This window comes from Jatropha curcas, chromosome 8, assembly GCF_041381405.1.
Source record: "Jatropha curcas cultivar XTBG-Jc1 chromosome 8, XTBG_Jcur_1.0, whole genome shotgun sequence".
NCBI classification, from domain to species: Eukaryota; Viridiplantae; Streptophyta; class Magnoliopsida; order Malpighiales; family Euphorbiaceae; genus Jatropha; species Jatropha curcas.
In genome coordinates, this window is record NC_143158.1 from 5,745,305 (window position 1) to 5,761,049 (window position 15,745).

At 31.2% G+C, this 15,745-nt stretch overlaps 3 protein-coding genes and 1 long non-coding RNA gene across 5 annotated transcripts; all 4 read left to right on the forward strand.

Annotated features, from left to right (window-relative positions):
• The first annotated feature begins 1,159 nt into the window (after window positions 1–1,159).
• Window positions 1,160–6,725, forward strand: MPS1 (multipolar spindle 1). 2 transcript variants are annotated; one of them, XM_012216241.4, is made up of 10 exons: window positions 1,160–1,462; window positions 1,688–1,745; window positions 1,821–1,967; window positions 2,046–2,102; window positions 2,484–2,563; window positions 2,681–2,735; window positions 3,741–3,851; window positions 4,074–4,263; window positions 4,603–4,673; window positions 4,919–6,725. In XM_012216241.4, exons 1-10 carry the CDS (start codon window positions 1,298–1,300, stop codon window positions 5,101–5,103), a joined length of 1,119 nt encoding a protein of 372 aa, XP_012071631.1. In that variant the 5' UTR covers window positions 1,160–1,297; the 3' UTR covers window positions 5,104–6,725. The 2 variants fall into 2 exon arrangements, with proteins under 2 accessions (XP_012071631.1, XP_089580751.1); XM_089724625.1 differs by lacking the exon at window positions 4,603–4,673 and having other exon boundaries at window positions 4,919–5,055.
• Window positions 6,726–8,775: 2,050 nt separating this feature from the next.
• On the forward strand, window positions 8,776–9,588 carry LOC105633534 (uncharacterized). The gene is made up of 2 exons (XM_012216141.4): window positions 8,776–9,042; window positions 9,196–9,588. Exons 1-2 carry the CDS (start codon window positions 8,937–8,939, stop codon window positions 9,444–9,446), a joined length of 357 nt encoding a protein of 118 aa, XP_012071531.1. The 5' UTR covers window positions 8,776–8,936; the 3' UTR covers window positions 9,447–9,588.
• Window positions 9,589–10,911: 1,323 nt separating this feature from the next.
• LOC110009403 (uncharacterized) lies at window positions 10,912–11,555 on the forward strand. The gene is made up of 2 exons (XR_002284287.3): window positions 10,912–11,122; window positions 11,239–11,555. It is a non-coding gene; the product is annotated as an uncharacterized LOC110009403 (long non-coding RNA).
• A 1,100-nt stretch (window positions 11,556–12,655) lies between these two features.
• LOC105633533 (hydroxycinnamoyl CoA quinate transferase) lies at window positions 12,656–15,086 on the forward strand. The gene is made up of 2 exons (XM_012216140.4): window positions 12,656–13,283; window positions 13,976–15,086. Exons 1-2 carry the CDS (start codon window positions 12,873–12,875, stop codon window positions 14,879–14,881), a joined length of 1,317 nt encoding a protein of 438 aa, XP_012071530.1. The 5' UTR covers window positions 12,656–12,872; the 3' UTR covers window positions 14,882–15,086.
• The last annotated feature ends 659 nt before the right edge of the window (window positions 15,087–15,745 follow it).

Here is a 15,745-nt window from a genome sequence, read left to right on the forward strand (position 1 = left end):
GTGTTCATTAAATATTAACTCCATTGGATTCTTTTTTAGTTAAAAAAAAAAACTTAATGTCTATTAAATTGAAAAAAAGAAATCTGTTCCGTTTGTTTTCGTAAAATAATTTATAGGAAAATATTATCTATAGTTTTTTATTGTTGGCGGAGTCATTTATTTAATTTAATTTTTAGTTGGGCCAATTAGATTAAAAAAATCTAAAATTTGTCATTTAATATACATTTTTTTAAAATTTTTTATCAATTATTTTATAAATATTTTTTAAAAGTTGAGTGGGTCAATTGACTCCACTTTATATACTCTGACGCTGCCTCTGTGTTTGGGGGACGTTCAAGAAAATAAGTCAACGGAAAATATTTTCTTAGTCAAATGAAAATTAAGTAATTTTTAAGGAAAATGACTTTCAATTTTCAAAAACATAAAATATTTTTTAGATTTTGAGAAACTTACTATAATCTTATAAATTTATATTTTGTTAATTTATTAATAATCGGTAGCCACTACCACAACTCATCATTCATAACTACCCGCTACCATCGACCATCACCAACGGCCACTGACGACTTTCATAATTTACTTTTTCTTTTTGCATTATTCTCGTGTTTAACAATATAATTTTTAAAATATGAAATTTATATTATTAGTATTTTTATTTTTATGGTCTTATGAGTTAGAATTTTAATATTTTTAACTAATTTTAAAATTGAAGCTAAACAACAGAAAATAAGTGATTTGAAAAATATTTTTCAAATGTAAGTTATCTTCCACAAATAAATGGAGTTTAAATTGAAAGGAAAAGTAAAAAAATGCGGCATTATTACTTTCATTATCTAGTATATTACCACGTGATTTTCGTCCTTTAAAAATTATACATTTATATTGAAATAAATAGATAGGAGAATTCAAATTGAGGTGAAATTTAATGGTTTAATTTAAGGAATGAAAATATCTTTTAATTTTTTATGATCATTTTTCAAAATATTCTTAGTTTATTATTGAGTTAATGATAGCATATCTATGAATAAAACTATTTCAAAATTGTAATAAAATAATTTTGAACAAAATCAATTTTTTCGCTTAATTTACATCATGAAATTGTAATTTTTATCCATTTTTTTTCAAAAACTTTACGGTTAAATTTGAACGACATGCTTAGCAATTTGTGAGGCGAGAAGTGCAGGATCAGCAGTTACAAGAGAGTTCTGACCAATATAAAAAGCGAGTGAACGTTCAAAGCAATTGAAGGTTCTTAAACAATCGAATATTTCCCGCGCTAATTACAGGCGTCCAGCGAATGGGTTCAAGCGAACAAGCAGCGAACGCCAATACGGCATCGATGAGCTATCAGTCACTGAAGCTCGCCGTAGCGATCTCTCTTCTCCGATCAAAGCTCCTCCAAAGGCAATCTCCTTTGCCTGATAGTCGTCCCGAATCCGACGCTCTTCGTTGGAAGCGAAAGGTTTCTCTCCACTTTCCACCCTCCAATAATCACTTGATTCTTCGTTTAGTTCACGATTAAATCTAAATGCAATAATATTACTAACAGCTTTTTTATCCTTCAATGGCAGTAAATATCCTTCTTATTCTCGGCGTTATTTTCAGTTTTTTTTTTTTTTAATTTTTTTTTATTTTTCTAGGCAGGCAAACAGAGGCTAATTTCGCGCTTATTTGATGAGAATTTCAGGCTAAGGAGCGGAAACAAGAGCTACTTCGACTCAGAGAAGAGCTCAAGGAAGCAGAAGGTATCTCTCTGGATTTCCACTATTATTTTCATTTTTGGATATATTCATTATTGTGTGTATGGACTTTTTGTTTAGATGCTTCGCATTACGAATTGTTCCCGCAAAATGCTTCATGCAAGTGCTATTTCTTTGACAATTCGGGGAAACTAAGCCTTAAGCAAGACGGAGATGGTTCTGATCGTAGATTCGACGACGTTCTTCGCCGCAGATTCCTCAGACAAGGTTTCGCATTCAATCTTATCATAATATATGCTTTAATTATCGGTTAAGTTTAAGAGCTCTTTTGTTTTGTTTTTCCAGTGCGGTTAAAGGAAAGGAGGAAAACTGGTGGTCCAAAACAACAATTGAAGTTTTCAGGTTTAAAAGATCGCGTTATTTGGACTAGTTAACCAAAATTATTCCTCCACTTGATTTCATTTTGCTTCAAAATGTTGTTAATTGGGCCAAATTTCTTACTATATGTTACCACATTGTTGACAGGCGTATATAACTATAGAAGTTGCTAGATGTGCTGATTCTCCAATTATTTCTCTTGTTTTGTTGCTTAGTTAACTTAACTCTGTTCAAGTCAAGAGAAAAAAAAGAGTGTTGACTATGACTTTGGCAGGTTAATAATAGATAAAGTTTGAGAGCTTTTACATCTGAAGAATTGGGTATTCTAGAGCAGTGTAATGTAATATATATGCAAGTATATGTATTAAATATGAAATGAAATTTCTGCTCACTATACATCTGCAGATTTCAACAATGAAGATGCAGCTGAGCAGCTAAGGGCCTCTATTGATTTTCTTGTGGAGCTTTGTGACACTGCCTCTCCTGTGAGAGTGCTATGCTGGCTGCTTTCTTTATGGTTTCATTTTATTCCAAAAATCAAATGTTTTTAAGTAAACTATATCTATCGGCAGCTGTTGTTTATGCTCACCTAAGTTTTGCAGGTGCAAGAGGCTAATTTTGCAAACTGGTCGCACCAAGCTGTGGATTTCATTCTAGGTACTGATATTAGCTTCTACATTCTTAGATAGCTCTCCTCTTGAGAATATTAATGTGACAACACTCAACATTCAGATCTATTTCAAAAGCTCATTGTAAGTCATTTTCAGCAGAGTAGCAGTTTGTTTGTTATGAGGGAGATGGGTGGAAATTGGAAGAAGGGATGTGAAAATGTATTTTCCTTCATTTGTCTGGTAGTTAAGAGGAGAGAAAAGGGAAACTATATTTCTAGGACATTTTGATTGTTGCTTTAGGAGAAGTTATCTTGGGCAATGTGATGGCAAATGAGATCATTAGTTATCTTTTATTTGTTTGGTGTATCCATTGGTTTCTACTTTTGCAACTGGCTACTGTATTTTGTTTGATTGGTTGGTCTACTATTCCAATCTCACAAGAATAATGGTGCATGCAAGTGTTTCATGTTATCCATGCTGTAATAGGTATAATTTTACATAAAAGTATCCATTGTGACCAAAATATTTAATATTCTTAACTTCGTTAAACCTCCTACTTTAAATTACTGTGATGCAAAATGGTATTCCAGATGCTAGGTGAATTGATCATGAATTGAATTAACTCGGGCAATATAAGTGTTAGAAAGAAGTTCTAGAGAATGTTAATATGAGGAAGAGGTTGATGAAGGATGGTGGTTGGCTGCCTCAGGATTAGATTTTCACGAACTAAGAATCCTGTGAAAACGAAGTACGAAAGTTAAAGTCAGGTTAAAATGAGAATTGCCACAAGACTGAGAAACATGATGATCTCTTAATAGATTTTCAAGGAGCAGTTTAGTTTTGAAGAGTACTGTTTCAGTTCATGCTGTTCGGTTTACCTCTAATGGTTTCATGATAAGTTTTGCCTATATGATGTTTTATTTGTGAAGTTTCTCCTCTAATTCATAGGTTGGTCTTGGACCATTGCCTCATCACAACCTCTGGTTTTTGTTTTTCCTTATTGCTTACCATTTGTGGTAATAATTTTCCACTTTCCTCTCGTCTCTTTCAGATTCAACGAGGAACCTGCTGTCAAAAGAAAAGAATATGGACTTTACTGAAGGAATTGTCAACAACTTGATTGTGAGATTGGTTAGAAGGATGTGTTCCCCTTCACAAGATGGTGAGTATTGGTTAGAAATTGTGGTGCTCTTTGAACTTTCATAATTCTGAAGTATTAATTAGAGGCATTTTGTTTCGTTTTGTTAATAGAAGGAACCATTACTTCATAAATTGAGAAATGGACACTGTTTTCTTCTTGTTTCTTGGATGATGCTACCTTCGGCCTTTCTATTGTTGTCTCTCAGTGAGTGCCTCTTACTAATTAGTTGATATGCTGTTTTAGAGCCAAACTGTGGCGCTGATACCCAGTTCTACATTGAACACTTGATCCGCAAGCTTGGAAGTGAATCTTACATCGGGCAGCGTGCAATCTTTTTAGTTTCTCAAAAAATATCTCTAGTGGCAGAGAATTTGCTCTTCATGGACCCATTTGATGATGCTTTTCCAAATATGCATAGATGTTTGTATATTATGTAAGTGTTCATTTTCCATGATATGTTTATTACCTTGATCATCCATTCCATCACTAATCTTAATATCTTTGTCAAAATTATTCTGTTTGAACAGAGAAATCCATTAGTATTTACCTTAGAATATACATAACAATGACATGCTAATTTGCAGTCCTTTTCTTGGTTCTACATATAATTAATAGGCCTCGGCACCCGAATCTTGCATATGTAAAATCTGAACACGTTTCAGCCAGTGATACAGTTTAGTTTCATAGGGCAGAAGAACTTAAGATCCGAGTATATATCATTTGTGAAATGTTGCATCAGATTTTGTTCACTCATTTTAAATTTGCATGACAGGATACAGCTTATTGAGTTTTTGTTATCGGATTACTTGTTAACTTGGTTAAAGGGTGAAGGCTTTGACAATGGTAATTATCTTGACTGCATCATATCCATTTTAATTAGTCTCTTACAACTGATTTATGCATTTGGCTCGTGGTAGTAGACTTTTTCACGGTGTTATGTACTCAATAACTATTTTTTACAACCAAGATTTTTCTTGTAGCTCTCAGATTAATATTTTCTCAGCAATTTGCATTAACAGAATTTTATTTTGAGTAACTTGGAAGGATCGCGGTTACCCGAAAAATGATATGCAATATTGACACTGCAGTACTGTTTGAAGAGTGGGTGATATCACTACTTCATGCTCGAAAAGCATTAGAACTTCTGGAAAACAGAAATGGGCTTTATGTGTTATACCTGGATCGAGTCATGGGCCAACTGGCTAAACAAGTGGGTCAAGTTTCGCCAATCCCGAAGCTCAACCAAGATATTCTGGATAATCTATTCCGCTGACTACAAAGTGCTAAAACTAAAGGTATTTCCTGTGTATTGTTGGTAAAGCTCAAGTTGCATCCCGAAACTTAAAGATTAATTTTTCTTTTTTGAAATTGAAAGAATACATTTTAAACACTTGAGAAAGCCTATATTTCAAATAAAGCCTGATTTGCTGGAGATTTTGAAATCTTTAAGTAGTAAGAAAGAAATATTATTAATTGAATGATTTGATGCCACTCGAATTGGAATCTCACTCTGCATTAACATGTTTCTGACACTCTTCTCTTAAGTTTTGTTACCTTTGCAATTTTGTTTAAAGTAAATATGTGCCTCAAATCTAAGTGAACAGTTAATTGTCTAGAGAATCATTCTCTGCTGCCTTTCTGGCTACTTCTGCATTGAGTTTCTTTTTTAGGGTAATGGGGGGAGGTTAATGAAGGTAAGAATATGGAATTTACTGTGTTTTGTAAAGCAAAGTTGATCAATCTTATATTGTTGGGAGTTTAAAAACTTTATTTTCCACCTTATATATTTTTATTTTGATGGTTTAAAGAAATGGATATTTTTGAGGTTGGTTAATAAATATAAATCTTGACAGTCATTAACTTTTACTTGAACTCTAAAGTAACCTTTCAAATATGGTTAGAAGGTTAATCTCCAGATGAGATCTCTCTAGTGAACTTCCATACATAATGTAAACCAATGTTCTTCAGAGCTGCAAGGATTCAATTTTCAACCAACTACAACATTGGTATGTATCCACATCTTATAGAATTCTTTGAATCGAGGACAGTGGTACCCCTAACACAGATTTTTCATTTTTCTGGTCTTACTAGTCTCTTTTCTTCTGATTCCAATCTTTTATTACTTAGTCGGTGCATGTTGCTATGCAATCTAATATTCGTCCGAAATTTGGTTAAGGCTGTAGAAATATATGCCCTTGAATTCTGAATAACAAGTGAACCTTTTCATTTATCTTCCTTTTGAGGCACAGAAATAAATTAGTGAGACTTGTGATACACTTTTGCCGAAAGTGATCCTCTTTAGGCGAATGCTATTAGATTCACTGCAAATTCATTCAGCTAGGCTCTTGCCGTCATATTTTTCATCTTTCAACAGACAGATTGTATCGTTTTAGAGATTATCGTCGAAGATTATTAGAGTTTGAATCTTTAACCTCTTGTATTACAGATAGACAGTGTACAGATAAAAATATTGTTCTTGAAATGGGTTTTCATACTAAGTCAAAAGCTAGCACTAGCAGTTTGTCCTGAAGAAGCTTCTGGTTATAAAGCTGGCCCACCTCAACTACTGCCTATTAATATCTCAAAAATATATTTTAACTTCCTATGGTCCATTATAGCATTACATGATAGGATATCCTTTCCTCCTACCTTTCTCCAATTTTTGCTTAGCAGAGATGGCTCCAACAAGATATATATTCACTTTCCTTGTTCTTTCCCTACTTTTGCTGTCCCAGTCTCTTCCAATTATGGCTAATGAACCTGTCCTTGATCAATTCAACAAAGCTATTGCCCAGTATCTTCACCAGGGTAGACAATTAGCTCATATTGATCTTAGTTCATTCTCTACTAGGAAGCTTGGGATTCAGATCAAACGAAGGGCTCGATTTGCTCCACGTACACGTCCTAAATCATCTGCTATCCGAACTCAGATGACCTCATTCCATTTGATTGGTTCTGTTCTTGGCTCCTTTCTCTTCCTTTGTTTCTTCATGCTCTAGATAGCCTTTTGAAGGTGGTGATTTCGTTACTAGTAAAGTTTCAGAATTCAAATCTAGCTATCATGTAGTATTGTAGTGTGATTTCTTCTTCTATATATATATATATATATATATATGAACGGAAAATCACACTATATTATAGCTAGTACAATGAAAGGATCTGGATGTACAATAACTAGTGCATTATTATTATTTAAAAGGGGCCGGTTGTGATGTGGGATTGTGTAATATGTTTGTGGGTAAACAAAATATTTTAACATTTTATTATTAGTTTATGGTTATCATAATCGTTTGTTGGAATGGTATTCAATTATTTAGCTTTTATACAATGTTATATTTTCTGTCAAAGAGCCATTAGTCAAATATGGATTTTTTTTTTTTTGATTACCTAACCACTATATATATATATATATATATATATATATATATATATATATATATATATATATATATATATATATATATATATATATATATATATAGTCAAATATGGATTTTATGTTAAATTTTGCTTTTGTGAATTTAATTATTATATCAAAAAAAATAAATAAATTCATATAATATTGACGTAAAGTGGCAAATGGCAATATCTTATTTAAGAAAAAGTTATTTGAAAGTTATCATAGGATGATGATGATCCTTGTCATCCCTGGTGCCTGCTTTTGTACTGTTATACTTACAAGAGACGGTCCATGAGAATTCGGCTGTATTCTTTTCGAAACCCTTTTTTTTAAGAAATATTACAACATGATATATTATTTTGTTTTTTCTGTGCCATTTTTGTTACTGTAGCCTGACTTGCTTGGGTTGCCATGTGACCCAGTTTGGATTTTCCATTTCCATTTCCATTTTCGGAGATATATGAATAAGGATTTGAAAATATGGCACTTGCATGGCAGAATTATACAGATTAAATCACTAGCAGTATATATAAACTTGTGTTGTTGTTGTTATGGAGATACGTTATACGTTATTGCAGCATTGCAATTACTTGTCATCCTTTGTAAGTTTACCTTCCGAAAATTCAACATCGTCCACCTTAATTAATTCTTATCTGCCACATGGATTGATATATATATATATATATATTTATAATTAACTACATGTATTTTCAGTCTTTTATTATATTTTGCTCTTATCAGATCAATTATTAAATGAAAAATTTTGTATTCGAGGAAAAAGTATCGAATCACCCGTCTATTCTGTAAAGAAGGCGGTGCAAAGGGGGCTGGTTAAGAAAGTCGGCAAGTGCCAACGAAGGGGGAAAAAACGAAAGGCGTTGTCTGGTTCCTCCTGGGATTCGTCTATGAGATGCCGCGAACAATTTTTTTTTAAATTACAAGGAGACAAGCAAAGCTTTTAAAAAGAACAAAGGAAAGGTAATTTATATATCATGTCCGATATTAGAACTTGCTTTTACTGTATTGACTCTTAGCTAGTAGGTAATAAAATATTATTCAAATTTAAAGTAGATGCTTTTAAATTTTTTAAACGAAAGCATTTTATTCACATACATTTACCGAAAGTATTATTTATTCCCGGCACCTCTCAACAGCATTTCCATATCCAATTTCTGACCATATTTTATTACCGAAAGATACATTAGCCATAAATTAAACTGTGTCCTTTATCACTTTAAGTTGTGGCCTCCACTAGCTATTTTTACAACCCTAAAAGTATGACTTTACTTATAAACTATTATAAATTAATGTGGGATAAGACTTTACTTATAATCAGTCTTATCAGAATTCATTTTCTTTGAAAATAATTTAGTTTTTCTGCTTAAGAGAAAATGAGTTTCAATCACTCCATTCTAATCGATATTGGTTATGTGAAAACGGTTTGCTGACTGAGTTTTAAAAATGAATGTTTTGAATTGAAAGAGAACATATTCGAATTCACTTAACTTTTGCAATTTGAGCCACTAACTCTCTCTTCTTTATTGTCTGGTCATAAGAAGCATCTTATTATAAAGCCAACTAGATCTGAATTAATCACCCTAACCAAAGCTCTAATCACAATACACTTAGCTATATATCACATCTCCCCTAATCCTTCTCCTACATCATCAAATAAAACCAGCTAGGTTGAAAGGTAAACTGTTACCATGAAGACAGAAATACTATTTCTAGCTTCCCTATTCCTTGTCATTTGTTGTAAGACACTTTGTCACCCTGAGCACAACCCTCATACTAGGGCAAAGCAACTTAAGAGTAAGTGTTTTATTTATTTATTTTTTTAAGGTTCATGTGTTTATTTATATCGTACGTATTCTTTTTTTTTTTTTTTTTTTTTTTTTTGATCATTTACAAATATATTAATCGAGCTAATAAGATTAGTGTTTTATAATCTTTTTTGGTTTATAGATGTATATGAATCGATGATCGAATCAAAAAAGAAAAATAATCCGAGTATACATGAGAGTAGACATGAAGTTGATGCGAAGAGCTTTCAGAAAGCCGCGAAAGGAGTTTATGGTGGTGGGGATACGCTTCGGCCTCGCTCTGTACCTAAAAAGAGTGGAGCAAGCTCTTTACTCTTGAAATCCTCTACCCTCCTCTGTTCTACACTCAGACATGTTACAGTAGGGTTTATAGTTTTTGTTGCGTTATTTTGAGTCCTAGATTGGGGTGAGTATACCATAATTGGAACACAGTTAAGGAGCAACTTGGTGTTTTGTAACAAGATATTTGGATGGTGCTAGTGTGTTTGCCTAATTTTCTTTTAAACTAAATTAATTTTTGCAGTATTTTGAGAAAGCTGTTTATATTTATTAGTTCAAATTTTCAGAAGTTCTTTAAATATTTACAGAACTACCTCAATCCATATGTACAGTGCTGCAGGATGTTAGCAATCTAAATCCTCACATCTTTATTCCCTATATATATTTCAAATGCATAAAAAAGAAAATCCTAAAAATAATAATGATTCGTTAAAAATTAATTTCGATATTAAATTCAAATGGAAACCTAATTAAAAGAAAATTCCATAGCAAAATTTCTCGGAGATGTCAGATGGGAATTTCAGCGGACTTCAAAGCAAATCACTTATGCCATGAGAATTAGAATCTCAGGAAGTTATTATAGTTATTGATTTTTTTTTTTTTTTTTTTGAATTAGTTGTATTCCAGTTATATGAGTGGATGCATTTTCTTCTGTTGTAAATATTCTTTGCATGATCTGAAGAATCTAAAAAAAATAAGATAAAAGTGGCATTTATCCAAAACGCAGCGCATATGCCCATCCGTAATTGATGTTCTTTATTACTTATGTATTTAAAAAGAACATAAGAAATTCCAATAAAACATATGCAGACATTATATACTTTCTCCACTTTGAATTTTAACTGTTGAATGAAAAGCATTACATTTATTAATAAATTTGACATAAAAATTAGGTAAAAATATAAATTATAGTAGTGGCCGATAGTGATTGATAATAGTGACTATTGATATTTAATATATTAAAAGATGTATTTATAAAATTACAGTAAATTTATTAATGTTTAGAAAATGTTTTTCTTTTTTTGAAAGGGTTTCATTTTTTTTTTGTAAAACGACTTAGTATTTCTCTTTAATTAGAAAAATATTTTCCATTGATTAATTTTTCTGTCAACCTAAATATCAAAAATTTGAAAATATTTTCAAAGTAAGTGTAGTTTAAGTAAAATTTACAAAATAGTATCTTAGCATAAAAAAAAAAAAAAATTGTCCCCATTGATAAATAATATTTGACCTCTTTAATTAGTAAATGAAGTTTAAAAAATTAATTTTCTACCCCCTTTAATTGAAACTTGTGGCTTTGCTCCTCAATATAAATCCGTTGGTTTTTTTGTGACATAAAATGCCATTTACCTATTCACAAACTCTCCACTTATTTATTTATTTTTTTCTGAAACAAGCCTTCAAGTCTCTTCTAGACCATAAAATTGAATAACATATAGCATCAGTTCCATAACAGGCATGCCAATGGAAAGCCATAATCTTTAACTTGAAAAAAAAAAAAAAAAAAAATCTGAAATCTTTAACAGTTTCCCCACTAAAGAAAAGCTTAAAAAGGAAGCAAAGGCCATTATTCATCACTTTAAAGTGCAGGTCTTTCAATATATGCTACCTATTTAGCTACAGACTCTAAAAGAGAAAGTGAAAAGAAACCATTAACATGACAGCCAGAGTAATATTTTCAGGGCCTTTTTTCTTCATAATTTTCTGCACATATATTTCAAGCAATGCATTGGAAGATCATTTCATCCCTCAATCTAGCCCACTACCCAACCCAAATCATATAGCTAAAGGTGTATATATATAGTTCTTTTCATTATTTTTCTTCCTTTGTAAATAAGATTTTTTTCTTTCTCTCGCTCTCTGTATATATACATATACATATAATATATATTTCGTTTGCATGTAGATTTACATAGCAAGGACGTGCATGTAAAGATTGTCCAAAGAGGTGGACATGGAAAGGGATCTTATGGCGGCGGAGATCTTCTTCGTCCCCGCACTCCTCGCCGGAGCAAAGCTTCAGGCTCATTTCTACTCAAATCATCTTCATTTGTAATAATATTATTTAGATATATTGTGGTAGGATTGCTGTTTTACGTTGTATTTGTTTGATTAGTGCACATAAAGCAGTTTATGTATTCTATTATGTACTTGTTTTGTTACTGAAATGAAGTTCGGACTCCCTCAAGCCTTGGCCTAGTAGCTAAGCTGGAGGTTCCTCTCCGCCATCATTGTATCATGCAATTAAAATACATGTATTAAATAATTAAAACGTCTTAAATGTATCTAATTATAAGAATTATTGATTATATTAATTATAAATTAACATAATTGATTTTATCAAAAAATAAAATTTAATAATTTTAATTACGAATAAATTATCCGAAATCCAATCTTAAATTGAGTGAACAGAGTTTAGTTTTGGTCTGGAAGATTTCAAATTGGACATGATTTCAAAAGTGGACGCGAAACTTTCCTATAAATAAAAAAGGTGATAAAAACTTAAAATTTCAGAAGCTTAAAATATAATTATCTAAAAAAAAATTCAGTTTATCTAAAATGCCACCCGTAGCGCAATTGGCGGGCCACCTTGAATCATTCCAACATTCTCCGACGCCGAGTCCCATCAAGCTCCACTGCTTCCCCACCGTGGATAAGGTTATCCATTCATACTATAATGATGACGGCTTTATTTATCATCTAGCATTTGCATCAAGGCGTGAACGGATAATATAATTGAGAGAATTCATAAAACAAGCACGTAAGTTTTTTAAAATGCCAATTTTCCCTATAGAATTTTATATAAATTTTCAAAAATATTCTTATTTGTCCCTCCTTAATTTTTTTCTATATTTTCTCGAAAACATCTACATTTACCTTCCAAAATTTTTAAAATTAAAAGTTTTCCCTATAAGTTATATATTTTTCCTAATTTTGCTATTACTTTTTAAAAAAAAAAAAATAAATAATTGATCTCCGATACTTAACGTCTAGTTATATCTAAAAGAATATATTCATTAACTACTTGAAAATAGAGGTTGCAAATTCTCATACGATTTACATATTAATAGTGGAAGATTTAACTACTCCCGGCGTACCATTTCATCTACACACCAAACTAATTATAAATAATATTTTAGTTTAAACGATAATATTTCTATCTATGTATAGAAAAAAAAGGTAAAGTAGCTAACATACTTTAAAAAAAAAACTTTTTGACTGGTTTAATGTACAGGTGTACCTGAACATTGGGTGCAGGTAATCATTTATTATTAATAGAGATTTTTCTTCATAAATTAACTTAAATAGGAATCAATATTTTCTTTCTGTATCCCACCAAGTTTCTTTCTCACTTCCCTACCCTTCTGGCCTTTTCTTTCCTTTCTTCACCATCATTTCAATTTCTTGGTTTCTTTTCCTCTCCTTTAGTGTGTTTTGTTAATCAAAATCTTTTAATTCTCACAACTTAGTGATTTATATATAATTTTATTTTATAAAAATTATACCTTTGTATGATTGTAGGTGGAAATATTACACAAGATGAATATAAACATAAAGGAAACAACAATGATATGCCCAGCTCAGGAGTTGAACAATCAGCATCTATATCTCTCTAACATTGATCTGTTTCTCCAGAGAAGCCAAAACTCTAAAGTGTATATTTACAAGTCAAATACTGATTCTTTTGACATTAAACTGCTAAAAGAGGCACTGAGAAAAGTTTTAGTTCAATTTTATCCTGTAGCAGGCAGATTGGGAAGAGATGATAAGGGCAGGCTTCAAATAAACTGTAATGGAGATGGGGTTTTATTTATAGAAGCTGAAACAGACTCTACAGTAGAAGAACTTGGTGGTGACTTGATGCTTAATGAGCAAATTCTTCAACTTATTCCAAGTATTGATTATTCCAAGACAGACATATTATCTTCTTTTCCACTACTTGTTTTACAGGTAATTATACTAGTATTTACTTTATACTAATATCTGTTTATTTTAATTAGTTAGTATATATATATTTTTTTCTATTTTATTAGGAGGTATTTGGTTATCCAGTTCAAAGAAAATTACTTTCTTTAAGAAATTTTGATTTCTACAAATAAATATAAAGATATTAAATGAATTATTTACTTTAGGTGACAATAAATATTTTTCAGGAAAATATGTAGATTATACTTTATTACAAAATTTAATTGAAGTATAAAATTCAAACCAAATACATAGATATTACATTTCTCTCCTCCTTTTAATTAAATTGCAACTCCATGCAACTAGGGATGGGCAATAATGGATAAACTGAAAAAGAAATCGAATCTAACTAGTTCCGTTTAATTCAATAATAAAATAATAAAAGAAAATTTTTGATATTTAATTGAAAATAACTCGGTATGATTTATTTAACATTTAAAAATTTCTAAAAATCAAATATACTCCCTCCATCGTTGTTATTTTTTTTTAGATATCCCAAAATATTTGCAAATATACTTCCATTTTTGGAAAGTAAAACTATGAACTTAAATGTATAATTGTTTAAATCGACTCAAATCTCCATTTAAATAAAACCATAATTTACTATTAAGTTTGATTTTGGTTCGAGTCATACATTGTATAATTATCCTAGCTTCATATATTCTTTTTATTGGTAGGTAACAAAATTTAGATGCGGTGGACTATCTCTTGGAACCCAATGGCATCACATACTATCAGACGGTTCTGGTTATATCCTTTTTGCGAAGGCATGGTGTGAAATAGCTCGTGGTCTCCTCGTTAGCCATCCGCCATTCATCGACCGAACCATCCTCCGTAACCAAGTCACCAGAAAACCTAAATTTCAACACTTTGAATATGACAAACTGCCTCCTGTAAACAATACAGATCCAACCCAAAACAATACTAGAACTGAACTGTTCAATATCACATTAGAACAGCTTAATGCCTTAAAATCTAAGGTACAAGAAGAAAACAGCAACAACGGATATGGAAAAACTAAGTTCAGTAGCTACGAAATCCTAACTGCACATATCTGGCGTTGCACATGCAAAGCACGTGGCTTATCCAATGATCAAGCAACCAAGTTGAACATAGCCGTGGATGGTAGGTCAAGGCTAAAACCTCCACTTCCAAGTGGCTACTTTGGTAATGCACTTTTCTTGGCTAGTTCGATTGCTTTAGCTGGTGACATTGGATCAGAGACGTTGAAGGAAACTGTAGAAAGAATTAGAAAGGCGATAAATCGGATGGATAACGAGTTCTTGAGATCAGCTATGGATTATATTGATGGAGTTGATGATATAATGGCAATTGTAAGGGGACCGGAGTTTTGTCGGTGTCCGAATTTAAGTATTGTTAGCTGGATGAGGTTGCCCTTTTATTCTCTTGATTTTGGGATGGGTAAGCCACTGTGTATGAGACCTCCAAATCCAGTTGAAGGTAAAGGATACATAGTAGCAACACCAAGCAATGAGATTGATGGGAGTTGGGTTTTGATTCTATGCCTAGAGGTTCATCATATGCAATTCTTCAAAAACTTGTTTTATGATGAGCTTCTGTGACATTGGCCGCATGCCTAGAGCTTGTTGAGACATATATATAAGTGGTTGTAGTGCATTTTTGTTATATATATATATATATATATATATATATATATATGTTTGCTTTTTTTTTTTTCCACTTATTTCCTGTTAATCCTTTTAAATGTTCTGTTTGTTTAGATATAGGAAATCTAATTGTGTTGGTTTAGAAGTTATTGATGTATAACGGACTATGAAGTATAGACACAGAAAGGGGGAAACAGACACAGACATAAGGAAATTGTATTTTCAAAAATATAGGAAACGGAAATGTGGAAAAAACATGTAAATATAAAAAATATAAAGATTTATTTATAAAATTTAAAAATATATGAATAAATATAAAAATAATTTAGAAAGAGTATATTTATAAATTTTAAAAAACAATCAATAACAGATAAAGTTTCTTAACTATAATTAAAAATAAATCATTATAAATCACATCCAAAGAGAGAAAAAACTGTTTATAAGTTTCATATTCTAAAGAAAAAAGAAAAGAAAATATGCAAATGTTAAAATGGAACAAAATAATGAAATTCTGTTAAATTTGAATATTGAAATTAAAAGTAGGATTATTTGTTATTTCTCGAATAGGATTTGCTAATCATCTAAATTTAATTTGGATTTAAAATCTGATTTTTTTTTAATGCAAGAAATATTTCCAGCAAGTGGAAATTGGTGTCCGATTTTTTAACATTTATGGAAATGGAACCGATACATTTTCAAGCCATTTCTGTTTTCAAAAATATTTTCGAAATGTGAAAACCTCAAGTCTCTCCCGTGTCCGTATATCACAGATAACAGAAAAAAATAAACTATTAATATGACTTTATTTCATTAAATAGA